General features: G+C 34.9%; 1 protein-coding gene and 1 pseudogene across 4 annotated transcripts in view; one reads left to right on the top strand and one right to left on the bottom strand.

The window, feature by feature from the left end:
* CEP152 (centrosomal protein 152) overlaps positions 1-15,942 on the top strand; it is an 80,619-nt gene that overhangs the window by 29,701 nt on the left and 34,976 nt on the right. For all 4 annotated transcript variants that reach the window (XM_016163247.2, XM_036239169.1, XM_016163246.2 and 1 more), the window contains 4 exons: positions 738-885; positions 2,671-2,762; positions 3,508-3,671; positions 12,561-12,765. In XM_016163247.2, the coding sequence (XP_016018733.2) occupies positions 738-885; positions 2,671-2,762; positions 3,508-3,671; positions 12,561-12,765 (609 nt within the window). The remainder of the gene's footprint in view (positions 1-737; positions 886-2,670; positions 2,763-3,507; positions 3,672-12,560; positions 12,766-15,942) is intronic.
* LOC118600955 lies at positions 6,921-7,039 on the bottom strand (annotated as a pseudogene).

Genomic DNA, 15,942 nt, shown 5'->3' with positions numbered 1-15,942 from the left:
CATGCATGCACGCACACACAGACACATACATTTATCCTGTTTGCTTTTCTTTGTCATTTATTTTTATTTTTAAGTTTTTTGGGTTTTTTTTTTTTTTTTTTTTGCAGCACACACTATACATAAGGTGAGATACACAGGCACCTGCAAGGAGACCATTAAGAGAAATAAGACATGTAAAAGGTAGAAAGAAAAACATGAGAGAAACAAATCAGGTTTAAAAGAAATTCAGAAGAGGGAGAGATTGTTTTTTTCTGCTCAGACTAAAATGAGCTTTTGGCTGTTCAGAATAGAGTGAATATCCATATGTTTATCTGTATCTTTGCTGTCTTGGGATACAGATACCATGGTTCAGAATGGTCTGTCTAAATATGTATATGTATACTTATACTGACAGTGTAAAATGCAAATAGAAGTATAATACATTTCCTTTGGCTTGAGTAAGATCTAATTTTAGAATAACAGTATCTTGTGAATATAGAGCAGAAAGGGACTTTAGAATTATTGAATTCAACCTTTATTAGCATAATAACAAAAGAAAAACAGACTAAGAAGTTGGTGACTTGCCCAGGATCACATGACTTTATTCTCCTGACTCTCAGTCCTATGCACTTAACCTTGTGATGCTGCCATGTGATGATTTTATATTTGACTTTAAAGCCAATTATGTGTCATAATTGTGAGTTTAATATTTAATAACTGATCATGAAAATGACTTCTTGAACACCTTTTCCATTTAGGAAGACATTTGCTGTCATTTGAAAGATAAAGTGAAACAATTGGAAAGGATTCAAGAAACATCCAAATTAGAAAAGACTGAGATCATTAACCGATTGACAAGAAGTCTAGAGGAGAGTCAAAAGCAGTGTGCCAACTTGTTGCACTCAGGTGGGTATCTAGGTGGGCTGTCGTCTCCTTAGGAGGCAAGTATAATATGTAGAGAGAACATAGTGGGGTCCAGGAATTATAAAAATCCAGAAAAGACGGAAAAGATCATTGGTGTCCATTTTTTTAAAATGCCAGTTTATTTATTTTTTTATACTATACATACATAATTTTTTTTGAACATTTTATTTTTTTGTTTTCCCCCTCCCCCCTCCCTGGTGTCAATTTTTTTAAACATTGTTATTTATATGTGTAAAGGCGTAGTGCATTGTCATTAGATAATTTGGAAAACACAGACAAGTATAAAGTAGAAAATAAAGATAACCAATAATTCTGCTACACAGATATAACTACCATTAACATTTGAATGTATTTCCTTCAAGTAAAATGAAAGCACATGCATAGATAATTCCCTATTTCTCTACATAGTACATTTTGAAAATATACCAAACCTGAATGTTTAAAATTGAACAAAAAAATACATGCTAAAGGTAGGTTCTGTTTGTGAAGGCTAAAAATGATTATGAAATCCTGTTATATTTTAATTTTTAGACTTGATCTTTGATCATGTAATTCTGTCATTTTGTATAACTTGTTTAATTTTTTTTCCCCCCCTTATAATAGAATAGCCACTTACCTGATCAGTTGAAGCCCAGTGAGTTACATTTTTGTCATGCATAAGGTTCCTGACATGGCCTCCATGGTATTAAGTTTGATACTATGCTTTTTATCATTTAGCAGTACTTTTATTTTCCATTAATTTTTATCAAATAATATTAGAGTAAAAAGCAATAAAATAACCAAATGTTTATACAAACTCTACCGTACTGGCATAATTGCCCTGTCTGCAGGTAAGTAGCTCATACTGTGAAAAAAGCTCAGTGGTTATTTATTCACTGATGTGCAAAAGTCACATTTCGGCACATCAAGTCCATTCTGCCTGTTGGTGCAGTGTGCGGAAGAGTGGGGTGTTCAAAAGTTGAAAGTACTAAAGTCAAAGACTGTGTGTGTGTGTGCACGCGCACGTGCGTGCGTGTGTGTTGGTGGGTGCAACATTCGGATCTTGCTCTGGTTAGTTCCCCCTCTCTGTTTAGTTTTGTATCCTTTTGGTTCTCATGGCATTACTTAATGAGCCCTTTTCTTTGCCATTAAAGGCTTTAAAAATGTGATTTTCTTTAGTTGCCTAAAATGCCATTGTTACTTTGCTTCACCATTTCCCAGATACTCATTTCTTTTGAGGAAATCCAGTGAAATCCCTTTTAAATGAGAACCTCCCCTAGTACATTTAAAATATTACTAACTTTTCAGAAGCACAGTCTGAACAGGCTTCTTTAACATGTGGAGATCGTGGTGGTGGAAATAAAAGCATTTAGAAAGAAGTGAAAGGCAGCAAGATGTAGTTTTCTTATTAGAGGGTAGAAATGGCTTCCAAAGAATTTTTGCTTTGGTTTTTTTTATGAGTTGGAATGTCATGCTCCTATTAAAAAGCTTCTGGAGTGTTAAGGTCTGTAGACGTGGCTGGTTTGATTCATAGCAAGGTCACAGTAGCCCACATCTTCAACTTCCCAAGGACACCAGGGGAGCCATACTAAATCTTGGAAATGTTTGGATCAGACCTGTGCCTTCTGGGTCCCACTGACTATATACCTTTGTGCTCCTGAAAAGAAAATAAAAAGATTATAAACGGAACTTCATCTTTTGTAGCCCGGTGGATTCAAGGTCTTCTGTACATCACAGATGCTTTGGCCCTTTACATTTGTCGTATTCTCTGATTCTTTCCCCAAATAGGCTCAGTACAAGAGGTGGCTCAGCTACGGCTCCAGCTGCAGCAAGCACAAAAGGCACATGATATGAGTGAAAACATGAACAAGGCTTTGCAAGTAAGTGTTGCCCCTTGGAAAAGACTCTGAGTAACTGAATTCCATCACCTTTCTGAACTTTGCATTTCTCTCCAAACCAGCCCATGAGAGTTGGTCATAATCTCTCCCACACAGCTGTGTAGTCAAGCCCAGGTCTGTCTAACAGTGGAGCCAGGGCCCTGCCCCCTCCTGCCAGTCAGCCTGCCACCTCCTCCTCACAGCATGTCCTTTCGTCTGTGGGTGTGCCCCTGAGATAAGGTGGGTTTGAGAAACCTACAGTTTAGCTGCAATTCTCTCAGGTTCTCCTCTAGCACTAGTTATATTTTCCGCTGGAGGAAGAGGTCCAACGTCACCTCCGCTGGAAAGAGGGGTTTTGCCTTTTCACCACTGGCAGACTAAAATACAACACGTTCTTGGCAAACCAGGCTACTCTGTCATCTACTCTAGTGAGCCAAAAAGTGCTGCCACTAGCTTCTCAGCTCAAGGGACACTTTTCATGGAAGACAAAATATAAATGAGGGAGGTGCGAGAAAAATCACTTGCATTTGTGTTCTCATTCATTTATTCCTTCACTCATTCAGTTTACTGGAAAACCTGATACATGCTGGCCTGTATAAAGTTATTTTTCATGTGCGTTAAAATGTATTTGAAGAAATGTTTCTACCTTCTATCGATCATTAGAATGCATTTTTAAGCATAGATAGAATGACTGATTCTTTCTTATAAGAAAATAATGAAAATAACTTCCAACAATTTTGTGTTTTAGGAAGAATTAACAGAACTAAAAGATGAAATTTCTCTCTATGAATCTGCTGCAAAACTAGGAATACTTCCAAGTGACTCAGAAGGAGAATTAAAAACAGAACTCACTGAATCATACGTGAATTTGGGTATTAAAAAAGTCAACTGGAAAACATCCAAAGTTAAGAGGTATTGAGAAAATAGTTTACTGTAGAAGAACCTACATTAATATTACTGATGGTACATGGTGAGCAAGTGGCACCAGGCAAGGAATACATAATCTTAGTTGTAGAACCGAGCCGACCAGGGGTTCTTGAATGTGGGACAACGTGTTTTAGTGATACCTAATGAAGTGTAAGTGTCTGAAATCAAAATGAATAGAAACCTCAAGAACTGATACTGTACTTTCTTCAACACCAATAGGCACGCCCATTTTAATAAAGTAATAAATTATTAATTTAGTTCAAATATACAAAGTTCTACACTGAGATTATATATCTGTTTTACTATTAAGGCAAAGCATTATTTTTATTATGTGAACACTGTTGAAAGCAAATGCCTGGCATTTTTCAATGGTACATGAGAAAATAAGCATTAATTTTTCCTAGGAAACTTAGCGTGACCTTACTTTTAAAACAGATATTTTGTGTTTTATACCACCACTTAAATATTTTAGCAATCTCATGAAAAGGGATTATTTTATTGTCTTTCCCAGGGACTGATGGGGGAGGGAGTGGTGAAGGTAGAGGAAGGAGCATATACAGGTATCATTAAACACTTAAAAGATGAATGGAGGAGACGGTGTACATTTTTGAAGCACTTGCTCTTTGGAAGGTACGATGCAAGGCTCTGGGAGTAGAGTACAAAAGATGAGATAGAAGCTCTCCCTTCCCACAAGGAGCTTACATTTTGTCTAATTGAGGACAGGGAGACATACTTGTAAGAAATGAAGTGCTATGTGCTAAATGTTATGCTTGATGTACAAAAGGGGTATTTATTCATCTCTCTGCTGGTCTGGGATAAGACGAGAGATGGCTTTTTAGAAGAGATTGCATTCAGGCTGAGGAAAGCCTCTCTTGAATGCATTTGGTCCCCTCCACCACTTTCCAGTTTATAGCTGAAGACTCAGTTTACCATCACTATTGTTTAGTGAAAGTCTTACCTATTTTGTTTCAGGTATCAGGCAAATACAAGTATTTAAATCTCCTGATGAAAGAGTAGCTGGGGCAGAGGGTTGGGAGAGCTGCTGCCATGCTTTAACGTGACCGCTCAGCATTAGCAAGGAGAGACCTATGGGAACACAAAGGGCTGGAGCTGTTAATTCACATCGAACCCACACTCATGGTCCCAGGTTGCCCAAGGATGCCTTCAGCTTGGTTAGTTTACTAAACCGAAAGAGAATGTGTGCCCTATATGTTCAGACAGTTAAAATGTACTCACCTGGACACTTTACTGCTGCCAGTGTCTCATTTCCTTTTAATGCCAGATGAATTCTAAGGAGCTAGTGGAAAGAGCAGGGTCTTTAGATCCACATTTTGTTTTGAATCCTAGTTTAGCCGTTTATTACTAGCATTATGACCATTATGACCTTGGACAGGTTTCTTGATTTTTCCAGGCTTTTCTATTAAATGGATTAGAGCATATCCTGTGGGGGTTCAGGAGCAGATTAAAATAGGTAATGAATATGAAAGGCCTCATGTAATATGTTCTAGCACATACTGGGTACTTAGTGGTAGCTATTTATTATTATTATTATTATTATTATTATTTAATAGATGATTGGTTAAAATATACCATTGATCAGGATTTATGTCAATCCATTTTTACTTCTACACATACTTTATAAAAAGTTATTGATTCTCACTCACCTTAACCTTGGAAACAGATCCATTATTATTATTTTAGAGTTGGGAAAACTAGAGCTCAAAAAGCTAAACTCTTCTGCCCAAGAGACAGACCATTAGCAGCAGAACCAGTATTTGAACTCAAAACTTTACTGTCATGCGAATTTGTTGGTTCCTGTTTATGTGACAGTTAAAACTTTTGGCCTTAAATGTCATACTTCTTTATGTCTTTTATTTTAGAAGATTCAAGATTTAATTCATGCCAAAAAGACTCCCCCCGCCCCCCACCCCAATATGCTATTACTTTAATTTGTGCCACAATTAGCCTGGGAATTGGGTAAATAATACACCATGTATATGTTTATCTTTTCAAGTAGACTGACTTCATCATGATGTCTACTAAAATGTACTCTGCCCTTTCTGTTTAATTAGTACTCAGAGCCAAAATTCTGTAGTAATTTAAAGTGCATTCCCACAGATGATAAACCTGAGACATCACATCACTATTGTAGTGAGAGGAATGCCAGCTATGTTGAACTGGGAAAGTGGAGAATAACTAAAACAAAGAGCAGGTAGTCACTGAGGCTCATTGGGAAGAAATTCAGTGAAACACAGGATGAGTGAAGAAAGTTTTAGCTTACAGTCATCCCACCCAACAGCAGTTTAATAAATAAGAATTCGGTTTTGGGAAAAAAGTAAAAATATTTATTCTTAGATCAAAGTGAGAGGAGATATCTGGACTGCAATTCTTAGAACAAGAGGAAGCAACAATTTTCCAGTGTTGAGATTTTTAGTTTTCTGTTGACTTGAGCTGCTTTCAAATCGCTGACCCAAATATTAGCAGCTCCAAGCTATTATTCCCAGCTACTACTTCCCTCAAGCTACCGCCTAGTAAATTTGAAGGGTTTAGCCTCAGTGTTCTATTTCACATTCATGGAATTTGAGTAGCTAAATCTGCATGCAGCTTGCAGACAGCTTCCTCTCTCTCTTATTATAGTTGGCTGCGAAGCTCAAATAATAAACATTTAACAAGTGGAATGTCGTTCCTCTTTGGTCTTCTCAGCAGGCTTCATAAGGGACTACAGTTTATTTGGATTTGGGGAAACCAGCTTCCACAGGGCTCAGTAGTGAGTCTTATGCAGGACTGGTCACCACCACTGACATTTTTTTCCTTTTGGGAAAGAAGAGAAAATTATTTTATCAAGCACTTTCTCTGGTTTCTGACTTGGCTCCATCTAGGATTACATGATGTGCTAATTTCAGTGGTCAGCATTCAGTAGGAAAAGGAATTAGGGATGCATAATTTAACTGAGCAAAATAAGTTTTCTGCTTCACTGTGTCTTCCAGCACAGGAAAATGCATTGTAATGTATCTTATATTTCTTATATAATTATATTTCTGTTTCTAATATTTTCTCTGTGTATGTGTGTATGTTTGTATGTACACATAGTATATGTATATTCTAATATTTCATTTGAAATCATTTGCAGCTTAAAAATAGTAAAAATTTTAACTCAGATGCTATTATTCTTTTTTTGGAAATAGATGTTTAGATTGTTTTTTTGTTTTGTTTGTTTGTTCGTTTGTTTTTTTAAGCCTACAGCACTTGGTCTTCCTAGGTAGTCTCCCATCCAAGTACTAACCAGGCCCGACCCTGCTTAGCCTCCAAGATCAGATGAGATCAGGCGTGTTCAGGATGGCATGGCCGTAGACTAGATATTAGGTTTTGAGAACAGTTTTAGATTTACAGAAAAATTAATATAGTACAAAGACTTCCCATATCCTCTGCACCCACTTTCCCCTATTAACAGCGTACATCAGCACTGTACATTTATTACAATCAATGAACTAATATCGATACATTATCATTAAATATCCAGTTTTTATTCAGACGTCTTTAGTTTTTACTTGATATCCCTTTTCTGCCAGGATCACATCCAGGATACCACATTACATTTAGGAGTCATAATTCCTTAGGGTTCCTCATGAATTTCCTTGTTTTTGATGATCTTGACAGTTTTGAGAAATACTGGTCAACTCTTGTAGGAAGCTCCTTTATTGGAACTTGATTTTTTTTCTTAATTATGTTTTTTTTCATGGGTTTTGTGGAGGAAGACCACAGAGATGAGATTCCATATTCAACACATCATATTACGGTTCCATACTATCAATTTTTATTGTTTTTAAAAGTAACTTTTTTCTTTATTATGGAAAAAATAGAAAATACAGATTAAGGAAACAGAAGAAAATTAAAAGTGCCATAATCTTACTTTACCTCCCATGAAGAAAACTACTATTTTGGTGTATAACTTCCACATTATCTGTTTTGCTGTTTCTAAAAGATAAAATGATATAGAATATACTGTTTTATAATGTCTCTTTTAACAATACATTCTGAAATCTTTAGATCTCAATAAATATTGTTATATATATTTACTAATAGGTATGTGGATGAATGTACTATATTTTAGTTAGTAGAACACTTAAAAAATTTTTAAATTCTAAATAATGCAATATTATTACAAGTATCCTTGTAGTCAAATCTTTATTCACATCTTTGATTATTTCTTTAAAGTGTGGATATTCTTGGATACCCTTTAGGGTATGCGCATGTGTCAGGCTTTTGATACATGTTGCCGCGCAGCCATGTAGTTCATTATTACCCTTATTATGATGGTACCTATTTCTCTGTCCCTAGCCAGTGCTGAGTTATCACTTTTCCTGTTTAAAAATTTCATGTAGTTAGATCCATCACTCACTCTTTCCTCTTATTTCTTGATGGTATTTTTCTAGTACTTTTTATAGTTTTATTTTACTTTTTAAACCTTTTAAAATGCGAAAAAGTGCATGTAATATAAGATTACCGAACGATTGTAAAACGAATACCCATGGAACCACTGCCCGGGTCAAGAGATAACTATTGCCGGCAACTGCCTATATTTCTCTTTTCATTCATAACCTTGAGGTTAACTGTTATCTTAACTGTTATGGCAGTCATTTTCTGTTTTTTCTTTTTGTTGTTGTTTGTTTGTTTTTGGCTACCCTTTTAAGACCTAATTTCATACCTAAAGATTATAGATTAAGTTTCTCTTTGTATAAAGGGAACTCATACATTAGGTGTTTGTGCTTGTTTTTTTAGTTCTGCAGCTTCATTGAGATATATTTCAAAAATGATAAAATTCACCCTTTTGAAGTATACAGTTGATTGGTTTTTAATATAGTCTCAGAGTTGTGCAACCATCACCATAAACAAATTTTAGAACATTTCAGTATCCCGCAGATGAAATCATATACCAATTATCCGTCATTCCCCATTACTCCTTTCTACCCTCACAGCTCCAGGCGACAGAATCTACTTTCTGTCTCTATGACTTTGCCTATTCTGTACATTTTACATAAATGGAATTATATACTATGTGCTCTTTTGCGATTGGCTTATTTCACTTAGCATCTTATGTTAGCACTTACTATCAGTACATTTCATTTTATAGCCAAATAACATTTCATTGTATGAATATACTACGTTTCATCTATCCATTCATCAGCTGATGGACATTTATTTGGATTTTTTCTACCTTTTGACCAGTATGAATAATGCTGCTGTGAACATTTAGGCACAAATTTTTGTGTGGACATATGTTTTCATTTCTCTTAGATATAGACCTAGGAATGGAACTGCATTTTGAAGAACAGTCCAACAGCTTTCCAAAGTGACTGAACCATTTTACATTCCCCCCAGCAATGTATGAGAGTTTCTATTTCTCCATATTCTTGTCAACACTTGAATTGTCTAATTTTTTTTTTTTATAGTCCTCCTAGTGGGTATGGCGGTTTCTCATTGTGGTTTTGATTTGATGGTTAATGATGTTGAACTTTTTAAAATGTGTTTATTGGCCATTTGTGTATCTTCTTTGGTGAAATTCTATTCAAATCTTTGTCCCATTTTAAAATTGGATTGTCTTTTCATTGTTTAGTTTTAAGAGTTTTTTTACATATTCTGAATAGTCTCTTGTCAGATAAATGTAAATATTGTGTCCTGTGTGTCGCCTTTTCACTTTCTTGATAGCACCTTTTGAAGCACAAAAGCCTTTTAATTTAGAAAGTCCAACTTGTCTTAGTATCTAAGAAACCATTGCCCAATCCTGAAGATTAGTACCTATGATTTCTTCTAAGAGTTTTATTTCTCATTTTAGGTCTTGGATCCGTTTTGTGTTAATTTTCACATATGATGTCTGGTGGAGTCTAACTTCATTCTTTTGTATGTGGATGTCCAATTGGCCTAGTACCATTTGTTGAAAAGACTAGTCCCTATTAAATTGTTTTGACTCTCTTGTTGAAAATCCATTGACTAAATGTGAGGACTTATTTCTGCGCTCTCACTGAAATCAGTATTCTAATTGATCTATATATCTGTCCTTATACCAATACCACTCTCTTGACTACTGTAGCATTGTAGTTGAAATTGAGAAGTATGAGTTCTCTAACTTTGTTCTTATTCAAAATTATTTTGGCTATTCTGGGTCTCTTGCATTTGTATATGAATTTTAGGACCAGTTTGTCAATTTCTACAATGAAATTGATGGATTTTGGTATAGGTTGCATTGAAGCTGTAGATTAAATTTAGGAATATTTCTGTCTTAATATTTTCTTTTGATTCTTCAACATGGGATGTCTTTCTGTTTATTTAGATCTTTTTTAATTTCAGTGTACTAGTCATCTATTTTTTGTAATTTTGTGGGTTTTAGTGTCCTAGTTATGTACTACTTTTGCTAAATTTATTCCTAGTAATTCTCTTTACTGTATTTTTTCTTTATTTTACTTTCAGATGGTTCATTATTAGTATATAGAAATACAATTAATCAATGTTGTATATTGGTCTTGAATCCTGCTATATTGCTGAGCTGATTATTAGTTCAAAAGTTTTTTAGTGGACTCCTTAGGATTTTTAATATTTAAGATCATGTCATCTGAAAATAAAGATAGTTTTCCTTTCTTTCCAGTCTGGATGCCTTTTATTTCTTTTTCTCCTCTAATTGCTTCAGCCGGAATCTCTAAGACAGTGTTGAATAGAATGTCAAGAGCAAACATCTTTATCTTGCTTCTGATCTTAGAAAGAAATATTCAGTTATTTTCCATTAAGCATGAATGTTAGCTGTGGGTTTTTCATGGATATGTGTTCTTTAGACTTTCTTCATTCAACATTTTATTTGTGAAACTCATAGCATGGCGCTGTAGATCATTCATTTGTGTGTATGTGTGTGTGTGTGTGTGTGTGTGTGTGTGAGAGAGAGAGAGAGAGAGAGAGAGAGAGGGAGGGAGGGAGGGAGGGAGGGAGGAGGGGGGATCTTTGTATGAATGTTTCATAATTTGTTGTTTATTCTACTTCCCATAGATTCTTAAAGTTATTTTCTGGTGTATATGTATCTGTTAGGTGTATTCTTTTCTGTGCATACATAAGTCAAGATTTAGACTAAAGTTTGTACAAATTTACACAGAATTCAGGATTCCTTTCTCTAGTTCTTTCTTTCCAGAAGTCTTCCTGCACTCTGTCACTGGTTTTCAGCAATTTAATGTTGTTGTGACATATGGTGATTTCTTTCATGTTTATTTTTCTGCTTGAGATTCACTGAGCTTCTAGGTTTTATGGGGTTTTAGTTTCATCAAACATGAAATGAAAATTATGGTCATTATTTTTCAAATATTTTTTTATTTCTCTCCTCTCCCCTCTTCTGGGACTTTAGTTACACTTAGGTTAGAAAACATAATATGCTCTGTGTATTTATGCTTTAGTCTTCTTTATCTCTCTGTTTAATTTTGTAGCATTTTATTGCTATGCTTTTGCATCCACTAAACTTCTTTATGCCATGTTAAATATGCTATTAATCTCATCCAGTATATTTTTCATTTCAGGTATTATAATTTTTTGTCTCTGTAAGTCCAATTTGGGTCTTTTTTATGTTTTCCATTTTTCTCCTTATCATGTTCATGCCGTTTTTTTTTTTTTTTTTTTTTTAACGTATTGGACATATGGAATATATTTAATTCTCTTGCCTATGTCATTGCTGGGTCATTTTCTATTGACTGATTTTTCTCTTGGTTATGGTTTATATTTACTTTCCTGCATGCCCGGTAAATTTTGAACACTGTACATTTAAATTTTAGGTTTTAGATATGGGATTTTACTGTCTTAAAAATATTGTTATTCTTTTTCTGTGACACACCTAAGTACTAACAGCTTTTTTATAGGCTTTCTTTAAGTTTAGAACAGACTTTAATCTGGGGCTAATTTAGCCCCATTACTAAGGCAGTATTTGATGCTGTGTGAATTAGGAGGTTTTCCACTATGGCTCATTGGAACATAAAAGATTCCCCAGCCCTTTTCTTTTCCTGTAGTTCTTGAGGTAATTTCTTTACATTCATACACAGATCTCCAGATCTCTCTTCCTATGTAGCTTCCTTTTTCACAGTAGTTCCCTCCTCAAATTCTAGCCATTTTATCCTCCCCAAACTGCACTCTTTGCAGAGCTCTGTTTAGGTTTCCCCTCCCTCTGCTCCAGCCTGAAGACTCTCCAGGCAGAAAGCTGTGGTATCATAGGGTTTGCCTTGTTCGTTTTCTTTTCTCAGAGATCACTGTACTGTGCATGATTGAAAACCATCCTTTCGTGTATTTTATTTGGGTTTATAGTTTTTTAAGGCAGGAAGATAAATCTAGTTCTTTTAACCCATTCTGATAAGGAGAAGATATTCTCATTCCAATTTTGAAATTCATAAAACTGACATTGGAGTTAAATGGCTTTTATTTCTGTTATTTTTTTTCAGTTCCTCAGATATCTACTCGGACTTGTGTTTTAGTACAAGAGGCACAGAAATTGTTGGTTAGGTTGGCCAGCATTTATTATTTTTTTGCTTCTTTATTTTTGTGTTGTTTCTCTTGGAGTACTAATGGACATGTATATACATCATGCAATTGAAGTTCACATGGCTGAATTTTCAATGAGATAGCAAGACTAAGCTTAATAATAGTCTTCCTATGAATAAATGTGTTTCTACATGTGGAGACATAGCAAAAGTGATATCTTTGTATATGACTAAGCTTAAAATTGTTTTTGAAATACTAGTATATAGTTGTAGAGGTCACAAAACATGGTTATCATTGCAGTCAGTAGCTTTAATGGAATAACCATGTTTGATTTGTTACTCGATTTAATTTTAAATATGGTAATTTCTCCATTAGCATTGTACAGCAAGAAGACCCAAATGAAGAACTTTCCAAAGATGAGGTCATTCTGAAGCTGAAAGCGGAAGTGCAGCGTTTGCTTGGTAGCAACTCAGTAAAACGTCATCTGGTGGCACAGTTACAAAGTGATCTCAAAGGCTGTCATAAGAAAATCGAAGACCTCCAACAGGTGGAGAAGGATGTAAAAAGTAGTGAGTTCGAGGTCTGTAGAGTTTTGTAGAGTTAAAGCGCCATTTTTAAAAGGCTTGACTAAAAAAATGCTTATAATTATCTCATTTAAATGTTCGTTTGACTTTTTCAGAAGTAAAATTTAAAGAAATGCCTTTTAAAGAAATATATTTTCTGGTCACTCTTGGCATCTAGCAAATGAGATACCAATTAGATAAAATTCCTTCACCACAAATCTAAGGAATCATTCTATATAACAAGGTATCTGCATTTCCTCAAGATTGATTTGTACCAATAGTATCTAAAATCTGGTTAAATTCTTCACAACAAAGTCTTTAGCATGTTATCCAAGGGTTTCTCTGGCCTATATTCCTGTGAGAGTCATTCTATGTAAGGAAGTTATAGTGGTGGGGTGGTGGTGGTACAGGTAGGAGAGACGCAGAGTCGGGTTATGTCAAAGTCATTGAAATCCACCTTTATATCCTTCAGTTAGTCTCCTTGTTTTATAGATGAGGAAAATGAAACTGGAGGCGTTTGTGGCCCTTCAGAAGTTATAGAGTCAATTTTTAGGCAAATTGAAACTAAAATACTTGACTAATAAATAGGTTAAGGTTATTTCCCCAAAATGGTGCTATCACCAATACCTTTAGTGTTGCCCTCCTTTAAACAGCTGCCTTTTCCACCCTTCCATATTTTACAAATCCCATTCCATTTAGGAAGTACTATATAGGAAGTACTCCCAATAAAAAATATTGCATAGAAGACCTACTAACTAAAAGGTAAGGGAAGGAGAGAAATTAATAAAGAAGTATATTTCTTTTCCTCCTGGATGGAAGACTTTTTTACTTCCTACTTTAGTACTGATCCTTTTCTCCTGATCCTTTAAACTAGGAATTGTGTTTATTAAACAGTCTTATTAAAGCAAAGTATGCAAGGTGCTCTATAGTGCTTATTATTGTGGAATTTTAATTGTGTCTAATTTATTTTCCAAATAAATTAGACACAATTAAATAAATTTGTGTTTTTACTGTTAAAAGCCTGCCCCATCTGGTTTCTACTACTTCTGAATAACTATATTTGATGAGTACAACATTGATTTCAATGTTAACCAAATGAGAAAGATCCCCTTTTGTCTTTAAATCAAGCTTTTTGTTTTGATTTGTTTTGTCTTACTGTTTCCATGTTTCTTAAAAAAGGATGGGAATGAAAGCTTGTCTCTCAGTTTGTATTAGATCAGAGTTTTTAAAGCATTTTTGTGAGGCTACGCTAAGATTTAGAGGAGTTGGAGAGTCTGAACCTGAGCTTAGGTATCTTGGTGCTTTCTTTGTTTTATATTGAAATTACCAATGGCATTGGTAGTGGCAGTAATGGTGGCCGTGCCTTATGTTGTTTTTTTAGCCTTTCCCTGGTTGATCAGTAGATCGAAGGGCGCTACCTCTGAATACTCTTTTTGTCCAGCTACTCTCTTGCCATAGTGATTTCCCAGCAGTCTGCATTTGGTTTTTCTTAAAGTATGGCTTTAGCCCTTATTTCTTATGTCTGTTCTGCTTTACTTCCTATATAGGAAGTTCTTGGGAATATTGTCTTGATAATTCTCTGCATATTTGCTCAGTAAACATTTGTTGAATTTATGTATTTATCCACTTTCTAGGTGGGAGAATGGGAGAGGAAATAGCAATTTAACCGACAGGTGTTTTTTAAAAATAAATACTCAAGTTCACAGTTATCTCATTAGCCTATAGACACCTTCAAACCTTGGCGTTTGTCACTTATTTCCCACATCTTTTCTAATGGAGTTTTCTATTTAGTCTGTAAAGTCAGAGAGCAAGGTTGGGAGGTATGAAAAGCAAATCATTCAGTTTAAACTTAAAAAAAAACAAAACTATTCTATGCAAAGTATCGCGAGATTAAAAAACGATGGCCATTCCTTAAAAGAACTTAGAATCTAGACCAGCACTATCCAATAGAAATGTAATAGAGCCAAATGTGCAATTTAAAATCTTCTAGTAGTTCCATTTAAAGTAAAAGTAACAAGTGAAATTAATTTTAATAATATATTTTATTTAATCCAATATATAAAAATACTATCTTTTCAATATGTAATCAATACAAAATTATTGAGATGGTTTCCATTTTTCGTATCTGTGCTAAGTTCTTGAACTCTGGTATGCATTTTCTACTTAATGGCACATTTCAGTTTGGACAAGCCACATGTCAAGTGTTCATAACCATAAGTGGTTAATGGGCTACCATTTCAATAGTACAGATCTATAAGGAGATAGATATCTATAACGAGTATATGAGAGGGAATAAGTAACTGGGCTTTGGGGGAGGGAGTCATGGTGGTGAATAGTAAGTCAGCCTTAGTGAAGGCTTTAGGGAGGAAACATTTGATATCTGTCCTGAAGGATAAATCCAGGAGAGCCAGGTGGGAAGGATCATTTTAGCCTTGAGCAGAAGTATATAAAAGATGTAGCCAATAAACTAGTGTGACTAGAGAGTAGGGCATCTGAATAGAAGGCTATATTGTATAAGCTCAGTTTTTCTAAAATCTTTAATGAAGTCAAAAACATTTAGATGTCTCAATATCTATTTTTCAGAAGGACTGATTATAGCAGGCATTAAATCCTGAGGTTAATGAAATGCTGTTGAACTTCTCTTGCTGTAGGGACATAAGAGAATGAACACACCAATTTAAACTCCCTGGACAATTTTTAAAAGAGAACTAGGCCATCAAATTCTCCCCTAGAGCTTTTTAACTATTGAGAAGGCCAGAAAAAATATTTACACATGTAGTCTTAGTTGGCATGTTTCTTTTATGGACATTTTAAAGGTATTGATATATTATTGGCTTTGACATACCATGTAGTACATTTTATGTTTGTTTATATCTATCTTATAAAGAACAGTTTAAACTTTGGCCATTAAGATAGAAGATGGTAAAGGCCTTAGGAAAACCAGACTCTTACTAGTAGTCAGAACCCACATCTACACTTAAGTTTTGTAAGTGTAATAAATAAAACATCAAGGTCTTTCTGTGTCTGGTACTCAATAGAGGTCATTGCCTTACCACAAATTGTCGTTAAAGCCATACTCCGAATCCAGGGTACTTGATAGGCAGCGTTAAGTAGCCAGCTCAGACGCTTCCTAGCTAGAATCTTTTTAGAAATATAAATTAGGAAACTAGTATGAAAGTTGCTATATTATAATT

The sequence above is a fragment of the Rousettus aegyptiacus genome, unplaced genomic scaffold (assembly GCF_014176215.1).
Source record: "Rousettus aegyptiacus isolate mRouAeg1 unplaced genomic scaffold, mRouAeg1.p scaffold_m13_p_3, whole genome shotgun sequence".
Classification (NCBI taxonomy): domain Eukaryota; kingdom Metazoa; phylum Chordata; class Mammalia; order Chiroptera; family Pteropodidae; genus Rousettus; species Rousettus aegyptiacus.
Note: the sequence above shows the minus strand (reverse complement) of the source record. Positions and strands in the feature narration are given on the sequence as shown.